We start from the raw sequence: 14,366 nt of genomic DNA, 5'->3' as shown, positions 1-14,366 counted from the left end.
AAAGCTAACGACCCGCTCCACTGTAGCCCCGTTGATGTGGATGGGGTGTGCCCCCCCCCCCCCTGTTTCCTGTAGTCCACGATCAGCTCCTTGGTCTTACTGACGTTTAGGGAGAGGTTGTTGTCCCGGCACCACACTGCCAGGTCTCTGACCTCCTCCCTATAGGCTGTCTCATCGTCACCAGCGATCAGGCCTACCACCGTCATGTCATCAGCAAACTTAATGATGGTGTCGGAGTCCCACGCAGTCATGAGTGAACAGGAAGTACAGGAGAGTACTAAGCACACACCCCTGGGGGGCCCCAGTGTTGAGGGTCAGCATGGTGGTGGTTGTGTTGCCTACCCTCACCACCTGGGGTCGGCCTGTCAGGTCGTCCTGGATCCAGGTGCAGAGGGAAGTGTTCAATCCCAGGGTCTTAAGCTTGGTGACGAGCTTGGAGGGAACAATGGTGTTGAACACTGAGCTGTAATCAATGCACAGCATTGTCCAAATCACAAAAGACTTAAAATGGTCCACTCACACGCGTACAGTCGTGGAGAAGGCGCTACAGCACCTCTTCCCCCCTCAGGAAATGGAAAAGTTTGGCATTGGCCCTCAAATCCTCAACAAGTTATACCGCTGCACCATTGAGAGTATCTTGACTAGCTGCATCACTGTTTGGTATGGCAACAGCACCGCCCTCGATTGCATGGTGCTACAGAGGGTGATACAGACAGCTGAGTACATCACTGGGGCCGTCCACCCAGGACCTCTATATCAGGCGGTGTGAAAGGCAGGCCTGTAAAATCGTTAAAGACTCCAGACAACCAAGCGTTAGACGGTTCTCTCTGCTTCGACATGGCAAGGGGTACCGGTGCATCAAGTCTGACACCAACAGGCTCCTGAACAACTTCTATCCCCAAGCCATAAGACTGCTAAATAGCTAACTAAATAGCTAACTAAATAGCTAACAAAATAGCAAACTAAATAGCAAACTAAATAGCTAACTAAATGGCTAACTAAATAGGTGCTATATTGGCCATATACCACAAACCCCTGAGGTGCCTTATTACTATTATAAACTGGTTACCAACGTAATTAGAGCAGTAAAAATAAATGTTTTGTCATACCTGTGATATACGGTCTGATATAGCATGGCTGTCAGCCAATCAGCATTCAGGGTTCGAACCACCCAGTATATAATATATAATACCAAGAATATGTTTTTGTTTGTGGCTTAGAAATGAACGAACAAACTAACAAAACGATGTTGTGTGTTTCCCAGGAGGGAGCAGTCACTGGATAAGAAGTACCCAGGATGCATCAAACACCACGGCTCCAGACAAGAACGCTCATCCAACTCCATGGAGAAGCTCATCAAGAAACGCAACGTACCTCAGAAACTTCCCGCGCACAGCAAGAGGTGAGACTGAGGAGGGAGAGTTCAATCCATGTCTGTATAGTTTTGATTACCGAAATAAATTGTGGTAAAACAAACATGGCTTAGTTATATTCTAGTATTACTTGTTATAGGCATGTACAGAGTCCTTCCTGTTGATAGTTTCTTTGGATACAAGGGGAAGAGGAAACGGCTGCATTCATTTCTCTTCTCTACATTTTAGTCATTTAGCAGATATCTTATCCAGAGCAACTTACAGTTAGTGCATTCATCTGAAGATAGCACCTTTTTTTTTAAGAGTTTAGCATATATATATATATATAACCTAAAAGGGTTCTTCGACTGTCGCCATAGGAAAACCCTTTAGAAGAACCCTTTTTCGCACCAGGCAGAAGCTTTTTGAGTTCCATGTAGAATCCTTTCCATAGAAGGTTCAATGTGGAACCAAAAAGGGTTCTACTCGGAACCAAAAAGGGTTCTACCTGGGAAAAAAGGGTTCTTACCTGGAACCAAAAAGGGGGACAACCGAAGAACTCTTTTGGAACCTTTTTACACTACCGTTTAAAGGTTTGGGGTCACTTAGAGATATCCTTGTTTTTGAAAGAAAAGCACATTTTTTTGTCCATTAAAATAACATAATATTGATCAGAAATACAGTGTGGACATTTTTAATGTTGTAAATGACTTTTGTAGCTGGAAACGGCAGATTTTTTATGGACTATCTACATATGTGTACAGATGCCCATTATCAGCAACCATCACTCCTGTGTTCCAATGGTACGTTATGTTAGCTAATCCAAGTTTATCAAGGCCAGTTTAATTGCTTCTTTAATCAGGACAACAGTTTTCAGCTGTGCTAACATAATTGCAAATGATCAATTAGCCTTTTAAATTGATTAACTTGGATTAGCTAACACAACGTACCATTGGAACACAGGAGTGATGGTTGCTGATAATGGACCTCTGTACGCCTATGTAGATATTCCATTAAAAAAATCTGCCGTTTCCAGCTACAACAGTCATTTACAACATTAAAAATGTCTACACTGTATTTCTGATCAATTTGATGTTATTTTAATGGACAATTTTTTTTGCTTTTCTTTCAAAAACAAGGACATCTCTAAGTGACCCCAAACTTTTGAATGGTAGTGTAGGTGGGACAACCACATAACCTAGTCATAGTAAGTACATTTTTCCTCAATAAAATAGCTATCAGCAAAGCCAGAGCTAGTAAGGCGGACAACTCGACTGACTTTATTGAGCCATGCTCAGTGTAGAGAAACTAAGACTTTACTCACTGGGAATCCACTGTGTTGTTCCAGTAGACCAGACCTGTTGAAGTCAGAGGTGATCCTTCCCAAGCTGGACTCCTCCATGACCCAGGTGACCATCCCCTCCTGCCCCCAGAAGGGATCCACGTCCCCGGGGAGGTCGCGTCGGGCCAAGCCCCGCTACAGGAAGACGGGGAAGGGCAGCAGCGGAGACCTAGCTGGGCTGAAGGCTGCGTTATCGTCCACACTGGGTCTGGCTAATACTACGTCTCTGACCACCTCCAACACCACCTCCACACCCAGGTATTTATGTTGACAACTCTCCATACTGGATGTGTGGTTGGAGGAATTTGTTTAATATAAGACATTTATATAAATGTGTTATTTATCATTGTGTCCAGTCTGTCGCTATCTCAAGGAATCTTTCCTGGATTCCTAACATCCTCTGTGCTTGCCTTCTTCTCAAAACCCATTAGAGGTCGAAGGTCGAAGAGGAGGGCCCTTCTATTCAACTATCTTCTCCAATACAATTGAGAAGAATGCGAGGAATCGCAAAACGACAGATTGAGATAGAGCCAGAGTGTAATTTTGCTGCAACCAAATCGCCCTTCAGGGCCTCACAATAAAGATGTATTCTTCCCCCAGCAGCAAGCAGCATCTGGACCCCAGCGCAGCTCTGAGAGGTCTTCAGCATGATCTGCTGCTGAAGAAGATGTCTTCATCCAGCCCAGACCTCATCTCTACCACCATGGAGGCTGAGGGCCGCCGTAGGGGACTGGAGAGACCTGGTCTGGAGAGAGGGGGTAGCCAGAGCGCCTCCGCAGGCCTGGGAGGAGGTGAATTTATAGGATTAATATTACATTTACATTTACATTTAAGTCATTTAGCAGACGCTCTTATCCAGAGCGACTTACAATATTGTCCGATAGGAACATTTGTATACAGTGCATTCAGAAAGTATTCAGACCTCTTCACTTTTTCCAAATGTTGTTACGTTACAGCCTTATTCTAAAAAGGATTCAATTAAAATATTTCCTCATCAATCTACACACAATACCCCATAATGACATCACAATACCCCAAATGACCTCACAATTCCCCATAATGACATCACAATAACCCATAGTCTCAAAGATAAAACAGGTTTTTAGAAAGTTTTGCAAATGTATTAAAAATAAAAATCAGATACCTTATTTCCATAAGTATTCAGACCATTTGCTATGAGGCTCGAAATTGAGCCAGGTGCATCCTGTTTCCATTGATCATCCTTGAGATGTTTCTACAACTTGATTGGAGTCCATCTTTGGTAAATTCAATTGATTGGACATTATGTGGAAAGGCACACAGCTGTCTATATAAGGTCCCACAGTTGACAGTGCATGTTGGAGCAAAAACCAAGCTATGAGGTCGAATGAATTGTCCGTATAGCTCCGAGACAGGATTGTGTCGAGGCACCGATCTGGGGAAGGGTACCAAAACATGTATGCCGCCTTGAAGGTCCCTAAGAACACAGGGGCCTCCATCATTCTTAAATGGAAGAAGTTTGGAACCACCAAGACTCTTCCTAGAGCTGGCTGCCAGGCCAAACTGAGCAATCGGGGGAGAAGGGCCTTGGTTAGGGAGGTGACCAAGAACCCGATGGTCACTCAGACAGAGCTCCAGAGTTCATCTGTGGACATTGGAGAACCTTCCAGAAGGACAGCCTGCTTGGACATAAAGGACACTCAGACCATGAGAAGCATGATTCAAGATTCTCTGGTCTGATGAAACCAAGATTGAACTCTTTGGCCTGAATGCCAAGCGTCACGTCTGGAGGAAACCTGGCACCATCCCTACGGTGAAGCATGGTGGTGGCAGTATCATGCTGTGGGGATGTTTTCCAGCAGCAGGGACTGGGAGACTAGTCAGGATCGAGGGAAAGATGAACAGAGCAAAGTACAGAGAGATCCTTGATTTAAACCTTCTCCAGAGCGCTCAGGATCTCAGACTTCCAACAGGACAACGACCCTAATCACACAGCCAAGACAACGCAGGTGTGGCTTTGGGACAAATCTCTGAATGTCCTTGAGTTGCCCAGCCAGAGCCCGGACTTGAACCCAATTGAACATCTCTGGAGAGACCTGAAAATAGTTGTGCAGCGACGCTCCTCATCTAACCTGACAGAGCTTGAGAGGATCTGCAGAGAAGAATGGAAGAAACTCTCCAAATACAGGTGTGCCAAGCTTGTAGCCTCATACCCAAGAAGACTCAAGGCTGTAATCACTGCCAAATGTCCTTCAACAAAGTACTGAGTAAAGGGTCTGAATAACGTAACGTAACAAAATGTGGAAAAAGTGAAGGGATCTGAATACTTTCCGAATGCACTGTATACAGGGATACCTGACATACATTTAAGGCTGTTTTACCGTACAAAGATAAAGACTACATTTTAGGATATTTCTCTGTGTCGGGGAAACCAGCCCATAATGTACCACATACATCACTGTAGATAGTCACAGGACACACATCACTGTAGATAGTCACAGGACACACATCACTGTAGATAGTCACAGGACACACATCACTGTAGATAGTCACAGGACACACATCACTGTATATAGTCACAGGACACACATCACTATAGATAGTCACAGGACACACATCACTGTAGATAGTCACAGGACACACATCACTATAGATAGTCACAGGACACACATCACTGTAGATAGTCACAGGACACACATCACTGTATATAGTCACAGGACACACATCACTATAGATAGTCACAGGACACACATCACTGTAGATAGTCACAGGACACACATCACTATAGATAGTCACAGGACACACATCACTGTATATAGTCACAGGACACACATCACTATAGATAGTCACAGGACACACATCACTGTATATAGTCACAGGACACACATCACTGTATATAGTCACAGGACATACATAACAAGACATGATGAGCCAAACATACGTAAATAAATATAGTGCAAATAAATATAGTGGATATAAATATAGCGTAAATACATTTTGTGTAAATAAATAGCGTAAATAAATGTATTGTAAATACATTTTGTGTAAATAAATATAGTGTAAATAAATATAGTGTAAATATAGTCAGTTATGGTTTATAGTCTTCTGTATTTAGGAAACTAGGAAACTGATGCTGGTTGGTATGAATGACTTACAGGTGGAGGAGGAGGTGGTGGTGGTGGAGGGACGGAGGATGGAGGGGTGGGGACAGACGACCAGACAGAGACCCCACCGCGTAGCAACACCCCCAGCGAGGACGCGGCCTCCATACCGTTCTCCAGCAGCCCAGACTCCCCCTGTGGGAGGGGGGCAGCGGCAGGGAGGGGGTCGGTGCTGGGAGGCCCAGGAAGGTTACTTCAGGACGGGGAGGACAAGGAGGAGGGCACAGGGATCATCAGGTCACCCAGGAGCCAACACCTCACACCCGCAGCACTGCTCTACCGAAAACAAGTCACACGCAAACAGGTAGTCATCAGTAGTACGGCACGATGGATGGTATCTGGAGGCTATAAAATACTAACTAACCTAGAACCAGGAGATTCTCCTGACCAGATATACTAACTAACCTAGAACCAGGAGATTCTCCTGACCAGTTATACTAACTAACCTAGAACCAGGAGATTCTCCTGACCAGTTATACTAACTAACCTAGAACCAGGAGATTCTCCTGACCAGTTATACTAACTAACCTAGAACCAGGAGATTCTCCTGACCAGTTATACTAACTAACCTAGAACCAGGAGATTCTCCTGACCAGTTATACTAACTAACCTAGAACCAGGAGATTCTCCTGACCAGTTATACTAACTAACCTAGAACCAGGAGATTCTCCTGACCAGTTATACTAACTAACCTAGAACCAGGAGATTCTCCTGACCAGTTATACTAACTAACCTAGAACCAGGAGATTCTCCTGACCAGTTATACTAACTAACCTAGAACCAGGAGATTCTCCTGACCAGTTATACTAACTAACCTAGAACCAGGAGATTCTCCTGACCAGTTATACTAACTAACCTAGAACCAGGAGATTCTCCTGACCAGTTATACTAACTAACCTAGAACCAGGAGATTCTCCTGACCAGTTATACTAACTAACCTAGAACCAAGAGATTCTCCTGACCAGTTATACTAACTAACCTAGAACCAGGAGATTCTCCTGACCAGTTATACTAACTAACCTAGAACCAGGAGATTCTCCTGACCAGTTATACTAACTAACCTAGAACCAGGAGATTCTCCTGACCAGTTATACTAACTAACCTAGAACCAGGAGATTCTCCTGACCAGTTATACTAACTAACCTAGAAACAAGAGATTCTCCTGACCAGTTATACTAACTAACCTAGAAACAAGAGATTCTCCTGACCAGATATACTAACTAACCTAGAACCAGGAGATTCTCCTGACCAGTTATACTAACTAACCTAGAAATAAGAGATTCTCCTGACCAGTTATACTAACTAACCTAGAAACAAGAGATTCTCCTGACCAGATATACTAACTAACCTAGAACCAGGAGATTCTCCTGACCAGTTATACTAACTAACCTAGAACCAGGAGATTCTCCTGACCAGTTATACTAACTAACCTAGAACCAGGAGATTCTCCTGACCAGTTATACTAACTAACCTAGAAACAAGAGATTCTCCTGACCAGTTATACTAACTAACCTAGAACCAGGAGATTCTCCTGACCAGTTATACTAACTAACCTAGAAACAAGAGATTCTCCTGACCAGTTATACTAACTAACCTAGAACCAGGAGATTCTCCTGACCAGATATACTAACTAACCTAGAACCAGGAGATTCTCCTGACCAGTTATACTAACTAACCTAGAACCAGGAGATTTTCCTGACCAGTTATACTAACTAACCTAGAACCAGGAGATTCTCCTGACCAGTTATACTAACTAACCTAGAACCAAGAGATTCTCCTGACCAGTTATACTAACTAACCTAGAAACAAGAGATTCTCCTGGCCAGTTATACTAACTAACCTAGAAACAAGAGATTCTCCTGACCAGTGATACTAACGAACCTTGAAACAAGAGATTCTCCTGGCCAGTTATACTAACTAACCTAGAAACAACAGATTCTCCTGACCAGATATACTAACTAACCTAGAAACAAGAGATTATCCTGACCAGTTATACTAACTAACCTAGAACCAAGAGATTATCCTGACCAGATATACTAACTAACCTAGAAACAGGAGATTATCCTGACCAGTTATACTAACTAACCTAGAAACAAGAGATTCACCTGACCAGATATACTAACTAACCTAGAACCAAGAGATTCTCCTGACCAGTTATACTAACTAACCTAGAAACAAGAGATTCTCCTGACCAGATATACTAACTAACCTAGAAACAGGAGATTCTCCTGACCAGTTATACTAACTAACCTAGAAACAAGAGATTCTCCTGACCAGATATACTAACTAACCTAGAAACAGGAGATTCTCCTGGCCAGTTATACTAACTAACCTAGAACCAAGAGATTCTCCTGACCAGTTATACTAACTAACCTAGAACCAGGAGATTCTCCTGACCAGTTATACTAACTAACCTAGAACCAGGAGATTCTCCTGACCAGTTATACTAACTAACCTAGAACCAGGAGATTCTCCTGACCAGTTATACTAACTAACCTAGAAACAGGAGATTCTCCTGGCCAGTTATACTAACTAACCTAGAAACAAGAGATTCTCCTGACCAGATATACTAACTAACCTAGAACCAAGAGATTCTCCTGACCAGTTATACTAACTAACCTAGAAACAAGAGATTCTCCTGACCAGATATACTAACTAACCTAGAAACAAGAGATTCTCCTGACCAGTTATACTAACTAACCTAGAAACAGGAGATTCTCCTGACCAGTTATACTAACTAACCTAGAAACAAGAGATTCTCCTGACCAGATATACTAACTAACCTATTAACAAGAGATTATCTTGACCAGTTATACTAACTAACCTAGAAACAGGAGATTCTCCTGACCAGTTATACTAACTAACCTAGAAACAAGAGATTCTCCTGACCAGATATACTAACTAACCTAGAACCAGGAGATTCTCCTGACCAGTTATACTAACTAACCTAGAAACAAGAGATTCTCCTGACCAGTTATACTAACTAACCTAGAACCAGGAGATTCTCCTGACCAGTTATACTAACTAACCTAGAAACAAGAGATTCTCCTAACCAGTTATACTAACTAACCTAGAACCAGGAGATTCTCCTGACCAGTTATACTAACTAACCTAGAAACAAGAGATTCTCCTGACCAGTTATACTAACTAACCTAGAAACAAGAGATTCTCCTGACCAGATATACTAACTAACCTAGAACCAGGAGATTCTCCTGACCAGTTATACTAACTAACCTAGAAACAAGAGATTCTCCTAACCAGTTATACTAACTAACCTAGAACCAGGAGATTCTCCTGGCCAGTTATACTAACTAACCTAGAAACAAGAGATTCTCCTAACCAGTTATACTAACTAACCTAGAACCAGGAGATTCTCCTGACCAGATATATTACTATAGTTGTGATTCCTCTTATCTTTCCTTTTCACTTACATATCTTCCCTTTACTTCTGCAGAGACGTGGTGTGTCCTCAGAGGAAGAGGAGGGAGAGGTGGACAGTGAGGTGGAGTTACCACGGAGACGGTAAGAATATACATCTTATACATTATACAGTATATAGTCACGATTCGATAGTAGTACATAGTACAGCAGAAATAACCTCTTGGTATATCAACATTGAGCTTGTGTCTATGAGAGCCCAAGGATTTAATCTATCGCTCCTGTTGTCTTCCTCATGCAGTCGACCGGTAAGCATAACCAAGTGCCAGTCCCTGTCCACCTTCAGCTCTGAGAACCTGTCTGCCGTGTCCGTGTCGGACGGAGAGGAGGGCAACACCAGCGACCACTCCCACAGCGGCACGCCGGACGTGGTCAGCACCAACACGGACGAGCGGCTGGACGACAAGAGTGACGACCTTCTGTCCCAGGGGTCGGAGATCCCCGCCGACCCCGCCCTCGACCCGGCCGACGGTTTATCAGAGAAGGAGGCCGCCATACGCCAGGTCAAGACCCAGCTCAACACGGGGCAGAACTACGAGGTAGGTAGGGCTCGGGTTACTATGACAACTATACGACTGGAACTGAAACTACGAGGTAGGTTACTATGACAACTAGAGCTGTGAGGTGGGGTTACCATGGGAACTGTTATGTTTAGCCATACACGACAGAGAAATGAGGAGAGCAGGAATTCCAATATAAAACATTCTCTCATCGTTATAGGGCCAACATCCCTATTACAGAACATATGGTTCCATTTGGATTTTTCTCTAGTGTAGGGATCTTCATTTTCCCTGATCACTAGGGCCCAGTTTTAGGGGGACAGAATATTTACAAACCAGGTAATGCTCAGGTAGCCTGGGTACCGGTCTGTTTGTACTATCGTTCCAGAGTGGAATGATAGCACAAGCAGACTGGTATCCAGGCTAATATGAAGGTGAGATAGCTAGCCCATTGCCATTGTCTAACTCGACCTCTCCCTCTATTCCTCTAACCCAGGGCCTGTATGATGACTCTGACTGTGACAGTGCAGAGCTGGACCACTCAGGCTGCACAGAGCCCCAGCACCATAGGCCCCCCAGCACCAACTGGTGAGGAGACCAGACGCAGATCTTAGCCCCACTCCCTAGTCCTACTCCCCCAGTCCTACTCCCCCAGTCCCACTCCCCAATCCCACTCCCCAGTCCTACTCCCCCAGCCCTACTCCCTCAGTCCTACTCCCCCAGTCCTACTCCCCCAGCCCTACTACCCCAGCCCTACTCCCCCAGCCCCACTCCCCAGTCCCACTCCCCAGTCCTACTCCCCCAGTCCTACTCCCACAGTCCTACTCCCCAGTCCTACTCCCCCAGCCCCACTCCCCAGTCCCACTCCCCAGTCCTACTCCCCCAGTCCCACTCCCTCAGTCCTACTCCCCCAGTCCTACTCCCTCAGTCCTTCTCCCCCAGTCCTACTCCCTCAGTCCTACTCCCCCAGCCCCTCTCCCCAGTCCCACTCCCCAGTCCTACTCCCCCAGCCCCACTCCCCAGTCCTACTCCCCAGTCCTACTCCCCCAGCCCCACTCCCCAGTCCTACTCCCAGCCTACTCCCCAGCCCTACTCACCAGCCCTACACCCCAGTCCTACTCCCCCAGTCCTACTCCCCAGTCCTACTCACCAGTCCTACTCCCCCAGCCCCACTCCCCAGTCCTACTCCCCCAGTCCTACTCCCACAGTCCCACTCCCCAGTCCTACTCCCCCAGTCCTACTCCCTCAGTCCTACTCCCACAGTCCTACTCCCCAAGCCCCACTCCCCAGTCCCACTCCCTCAGTCCTACTCCCCCAGTCCTACTCCCTCAGTCCTACTCCCCCAGTCCTACTCCCTCAGTCCTACTCCCCCAGCCCCTCTCCCCAGCCCCACTCCCCAGTCCTACTCCCCAGCCCTACTCACCAGCCCTACTCCCCAGCCCTACTCCCCAGTCCTACTCCCCCAGCCCCACTTTCCAGTCCTACTCCCCAGCCCTACTCCCCAGTCCTACTCCCCCAGCCCCACTCTCCAGTCCTACTCCCCAGCCTACTCACCAGCCCTACTCCCCAGCCCCACTCCCCAGTCCTACTCCCCAGTCCTACTCACCAGCCCTACTCCCCAGCCCCACTCCCCAGTCCTACTCCCCAGTCCTACTCCCCCAGCCCCACTCCCCAGTCCTACTCCCCCAGTCCCACTCCCCAGTCCCACTCCCCAGTCCTACTCCCCAGTCCTACTCCCCCAGCCCCACTCCCCAGTCCTACTCCCCCAGTCCTACTCCCCAGTCCTACTCCCCCAGCCCCACTCCCCAGCCCTACTCCCCCAGTCCCACTCCACAGTCCTACTCACCAGCACCACTCCCCAGCCCTACTCACCAGCCCTACTCCCCCAGCCCCACTCTCCAGTCCTACTCCCCAGCCTACTCACCAGCCCTACTCCCCAGCCCCACTCCCCAGTCCTACTCACCAGCACTACTCCCCAGCCCTACTCCCCCAGCCCTACTCCCCCAGCCCCACTCTCCAGTCCTACTCCCCAGCCTACTCACCAGCCCTACTCCCCAGCCCCACTCCCCAGTCCTACTCCCCAGTCCTACTCACCAGCCCTACTCCCCAGCCCCACTCCCCAGTCCTACTCCCCCAGTCCTACTCCCTCAGTCCTACTCCCCCAGTCCTACTCCCTCAGTCCTACTCCCCCAGCCCCTCTCCCCAGCCCCACTCCCCAGTCCTACTCCCCAGCCCTACTCACCAGTCCTACTCCCCAGTCCTACTCCCCCAGCCCCACTCCCCAGTCCTACTCCCCAGTCCTACTCCCCAGTCCTACTCCCCCAGCCCCACTCCCCAGCCCTACTCCCCCAGCCCCACTCCCCAGTCCTACTCCCCCAGTCCTACTCCCCAGTCCTACTCCCCCAGCCCCACTCCCCAGCCCTACTCCCCCAGTCCCACTCCCCAGTCCTACTTCCCAGCCCTACTCACCAGTCCTACTCCCCAGTCCTACTTCCCAGCCCTACTCCCCAGCCCTACTCCCCAGTCCTACTCCCCAGCCCTACTCCCCCAGTCCTACTCCCCAGCCCTACTCACCAGTCCTACTCCCCAGCCCTACTCCCCCAGTCCTACTCCCCCAGCCCCACTCCCCAGTCCTACTCCCCCAGTCCCACTCCCCAGTCCCCCTCCCCAGTCCTACTCCCCAGTCCTACTCCCCCAGCCCCACTCCCCAGCCCTACTCCCCCAGTCCCACTCCCCAGTCCTACTTCCCAGCCCTACTCACCAGTCCTACTCCCCAGTCCTACTCCCCAGTCCTACTCACCAGCCCTACTCCCCAGCCCTACCCCTCAGCCCTACTCACCAGCCCTACTCCCCAGTCCCACTCACCAGCCCTACTCACCAGCCCTACTCCCCAGCCCTACCCCCCAGCCCTACTCACCAGCCCTACTCCCCAGTCCCACTCACCAGCCCTACTCCCCAGCCCTACTCACCAGCCCTACTCCCCAGTCCCACTCACCAGCCCTACCCCCCAGCCCTACTCACCAGCCCTACTCCCCAGTCCCACTCACCAGCCCTACTCCCCAGCCCTACTCACCAGCCCTACTCCCCAGTCCCACTCACCAGCCCTACTCACCAGTCCTACTCCCCAGTTCCACTCACCAGCCCTACTCACCAGCCCTACTCCCCAGTCCCACTCCCCAGTCCTACTCCCCAGTCCCACTCAACAGCCCTACTCACCAGCCCTACTCCCCAGTCCCACTCACCAGCCCTACTCGACTAGCTTAATTCCAGATCTGTTTCTGCTTCCTTGCCAACTCCATTATAACACACTAACACACAAACTGGTCTTGGACCATGCTAACACTCCCCAAACCCAGTCTTGCAAAAACACTTCACCTCACCTACAGTGACCTCTGCACCACCAGACTGCTGATATAATGTCTACATGTGGTACTGATTCCTTCACTATCCACCCTGTGGTTTCTTACTTATTGATTTTGTAAAAAAAAATATTTTAAAAAAGTGTCATATTTCAACATCTACCTATGTAATGTCTCCCATTCAGATTTCACGATATTAGTGTCATTACACCTTCCAATTGTCAATGTCCACATCATCGGTGAGGCACCTAATGTTTTTGGGTTTTTTTTGCACTTAATGTTTACTTCATTTGTAGTGATTATTTATGTTCAAATTCCTGTGTTTCCTCACCAGCATTATGCACTGAGTGTCATTTCATTTATTTATTGAGTATAAGAGAAAATCAATGTCTACATAATTTTTTTAAAGTTGTTTACAATTTCATGTATTTATTGTTTTGCATCAGGGATTTTGTTGTTCTAATTTTGTTTACAATTTTGTATTTTATTAATGTTAACATTACCTGTATGTAAATATCTGACCTCTTGACACACTATACAAGGAAGAAATATCATTTGTATGAGTTAAAATGTTACCACTGTATCATGTAATGGTGCTGACTGATGTGTTACACTAGAGGGCGGTATTGGACCAGGCAGAACAGGGGTCTATTCATAACGGAAACCGTTGTGCAACGAAAACAAGACTTTCTATTGGGCAAATTCAGGTAGGTCCCGCCCTCGCCGTTTCATTCCGTTTGCTTCCGTTTGGCTCCTAGAGTAAACGGTAAACGGTTTCCGTTGCAGAACTGGGTTGCGTTAAGCAGGGCACAACGTTGTGGAATGCTCAGATAGAAATATGTTATATAGAACAAGCATGCCTCTCTGACAACAAAGAAATCATGTCAGCTCTATTCATGACATTTCTATCTGAAACGTTCAACAGCTGCCTACTGAATCTGAACATAGATATTCTATAACATAGAAATTATATTGGACTGGTACCGGATGCTGTTCATAATGACAGGGCATTGGTAAGCATAGAAATAGAATCGAATCTAGTACTTCTATTTCTTTGGCATTAAGACACCGGCTGGAGAACAGAACAATAATAGCTAAAGAACAAGCAATATGTCCCCAAACTCAGAATCATTCCCCTGGCTGCAGCATGGAGCAAAACTAACCTATAGCCCAGCCCCTTTCTTTCAGGGTCTGTCTTGACATGTTTTTGTAGATCAACTATTGTATTTCTTTGG

At 47.2% G+C, this 14,366-nt stretch overlaps 1 protein-coding gene across 1 annotated transcript in view; it reads left to right on the top strand.

Annotated features, from left to right (window-relative positions):
- Positions 1–10,467, top strand: part of LOC129851597 (mitogen-activated protein kinase kinase kinase 12-like) — a 51,338-nt gene extending 40,871 nt beyond the window's left edge. Inside the window, exons 10-16 of the mRNA XM_055918207.1 lie at positions 1,265–1,402; positions 2,701–2,952; positions 3,295–3,485; positions 5,831–6,138; positions 9,289–9,356; positions 9,514–9,811; positions 10,269–10,467. Coding sequence (XP_055774182.1) covers positions 1,265–1,402; positions 2,701–2,952; positions 3,295–3,485; positions 5,831–6,138; positions 9,289–9,356; positions 9,514–9,811; positions 10,269–10,364 — 1,351 coding nt within the window. The 3' untranslated portion in view covers positions 10,365–10,467. The remainder of the gene's footprint in view (positions 1–1,264; positions 1,403–2,700; positions 2,953–3,294; positions 3,486–5,830; positions 6,139–9,288; positions 9,357–9,513; positions 9,812–10,268) is intronic.
- The last annotated feature ends 3,899 nt before the right edge of the window (positions 10,468–14,366 follow it).

This window comes from Salvelinus fontinalis, chromosome 3 (assembly GCF_029448725.1).
Source record: "Salvelinus fontinalis isolate EN_2023a chromosome 3, ASM2944872v1, whole genome shotgun sequence".
NCBI lineage: Eukaryota > Metazoa > Chordata > Actinopteri > Salmoniformes > Salmonidae > Salvelinus > Salvelinus fontinalis.
The sequence above is the reverse complement of the archived record's forward strand: the minus strand, read 5'-3'. Positions and strand labels throughout refer to the sequence as shown.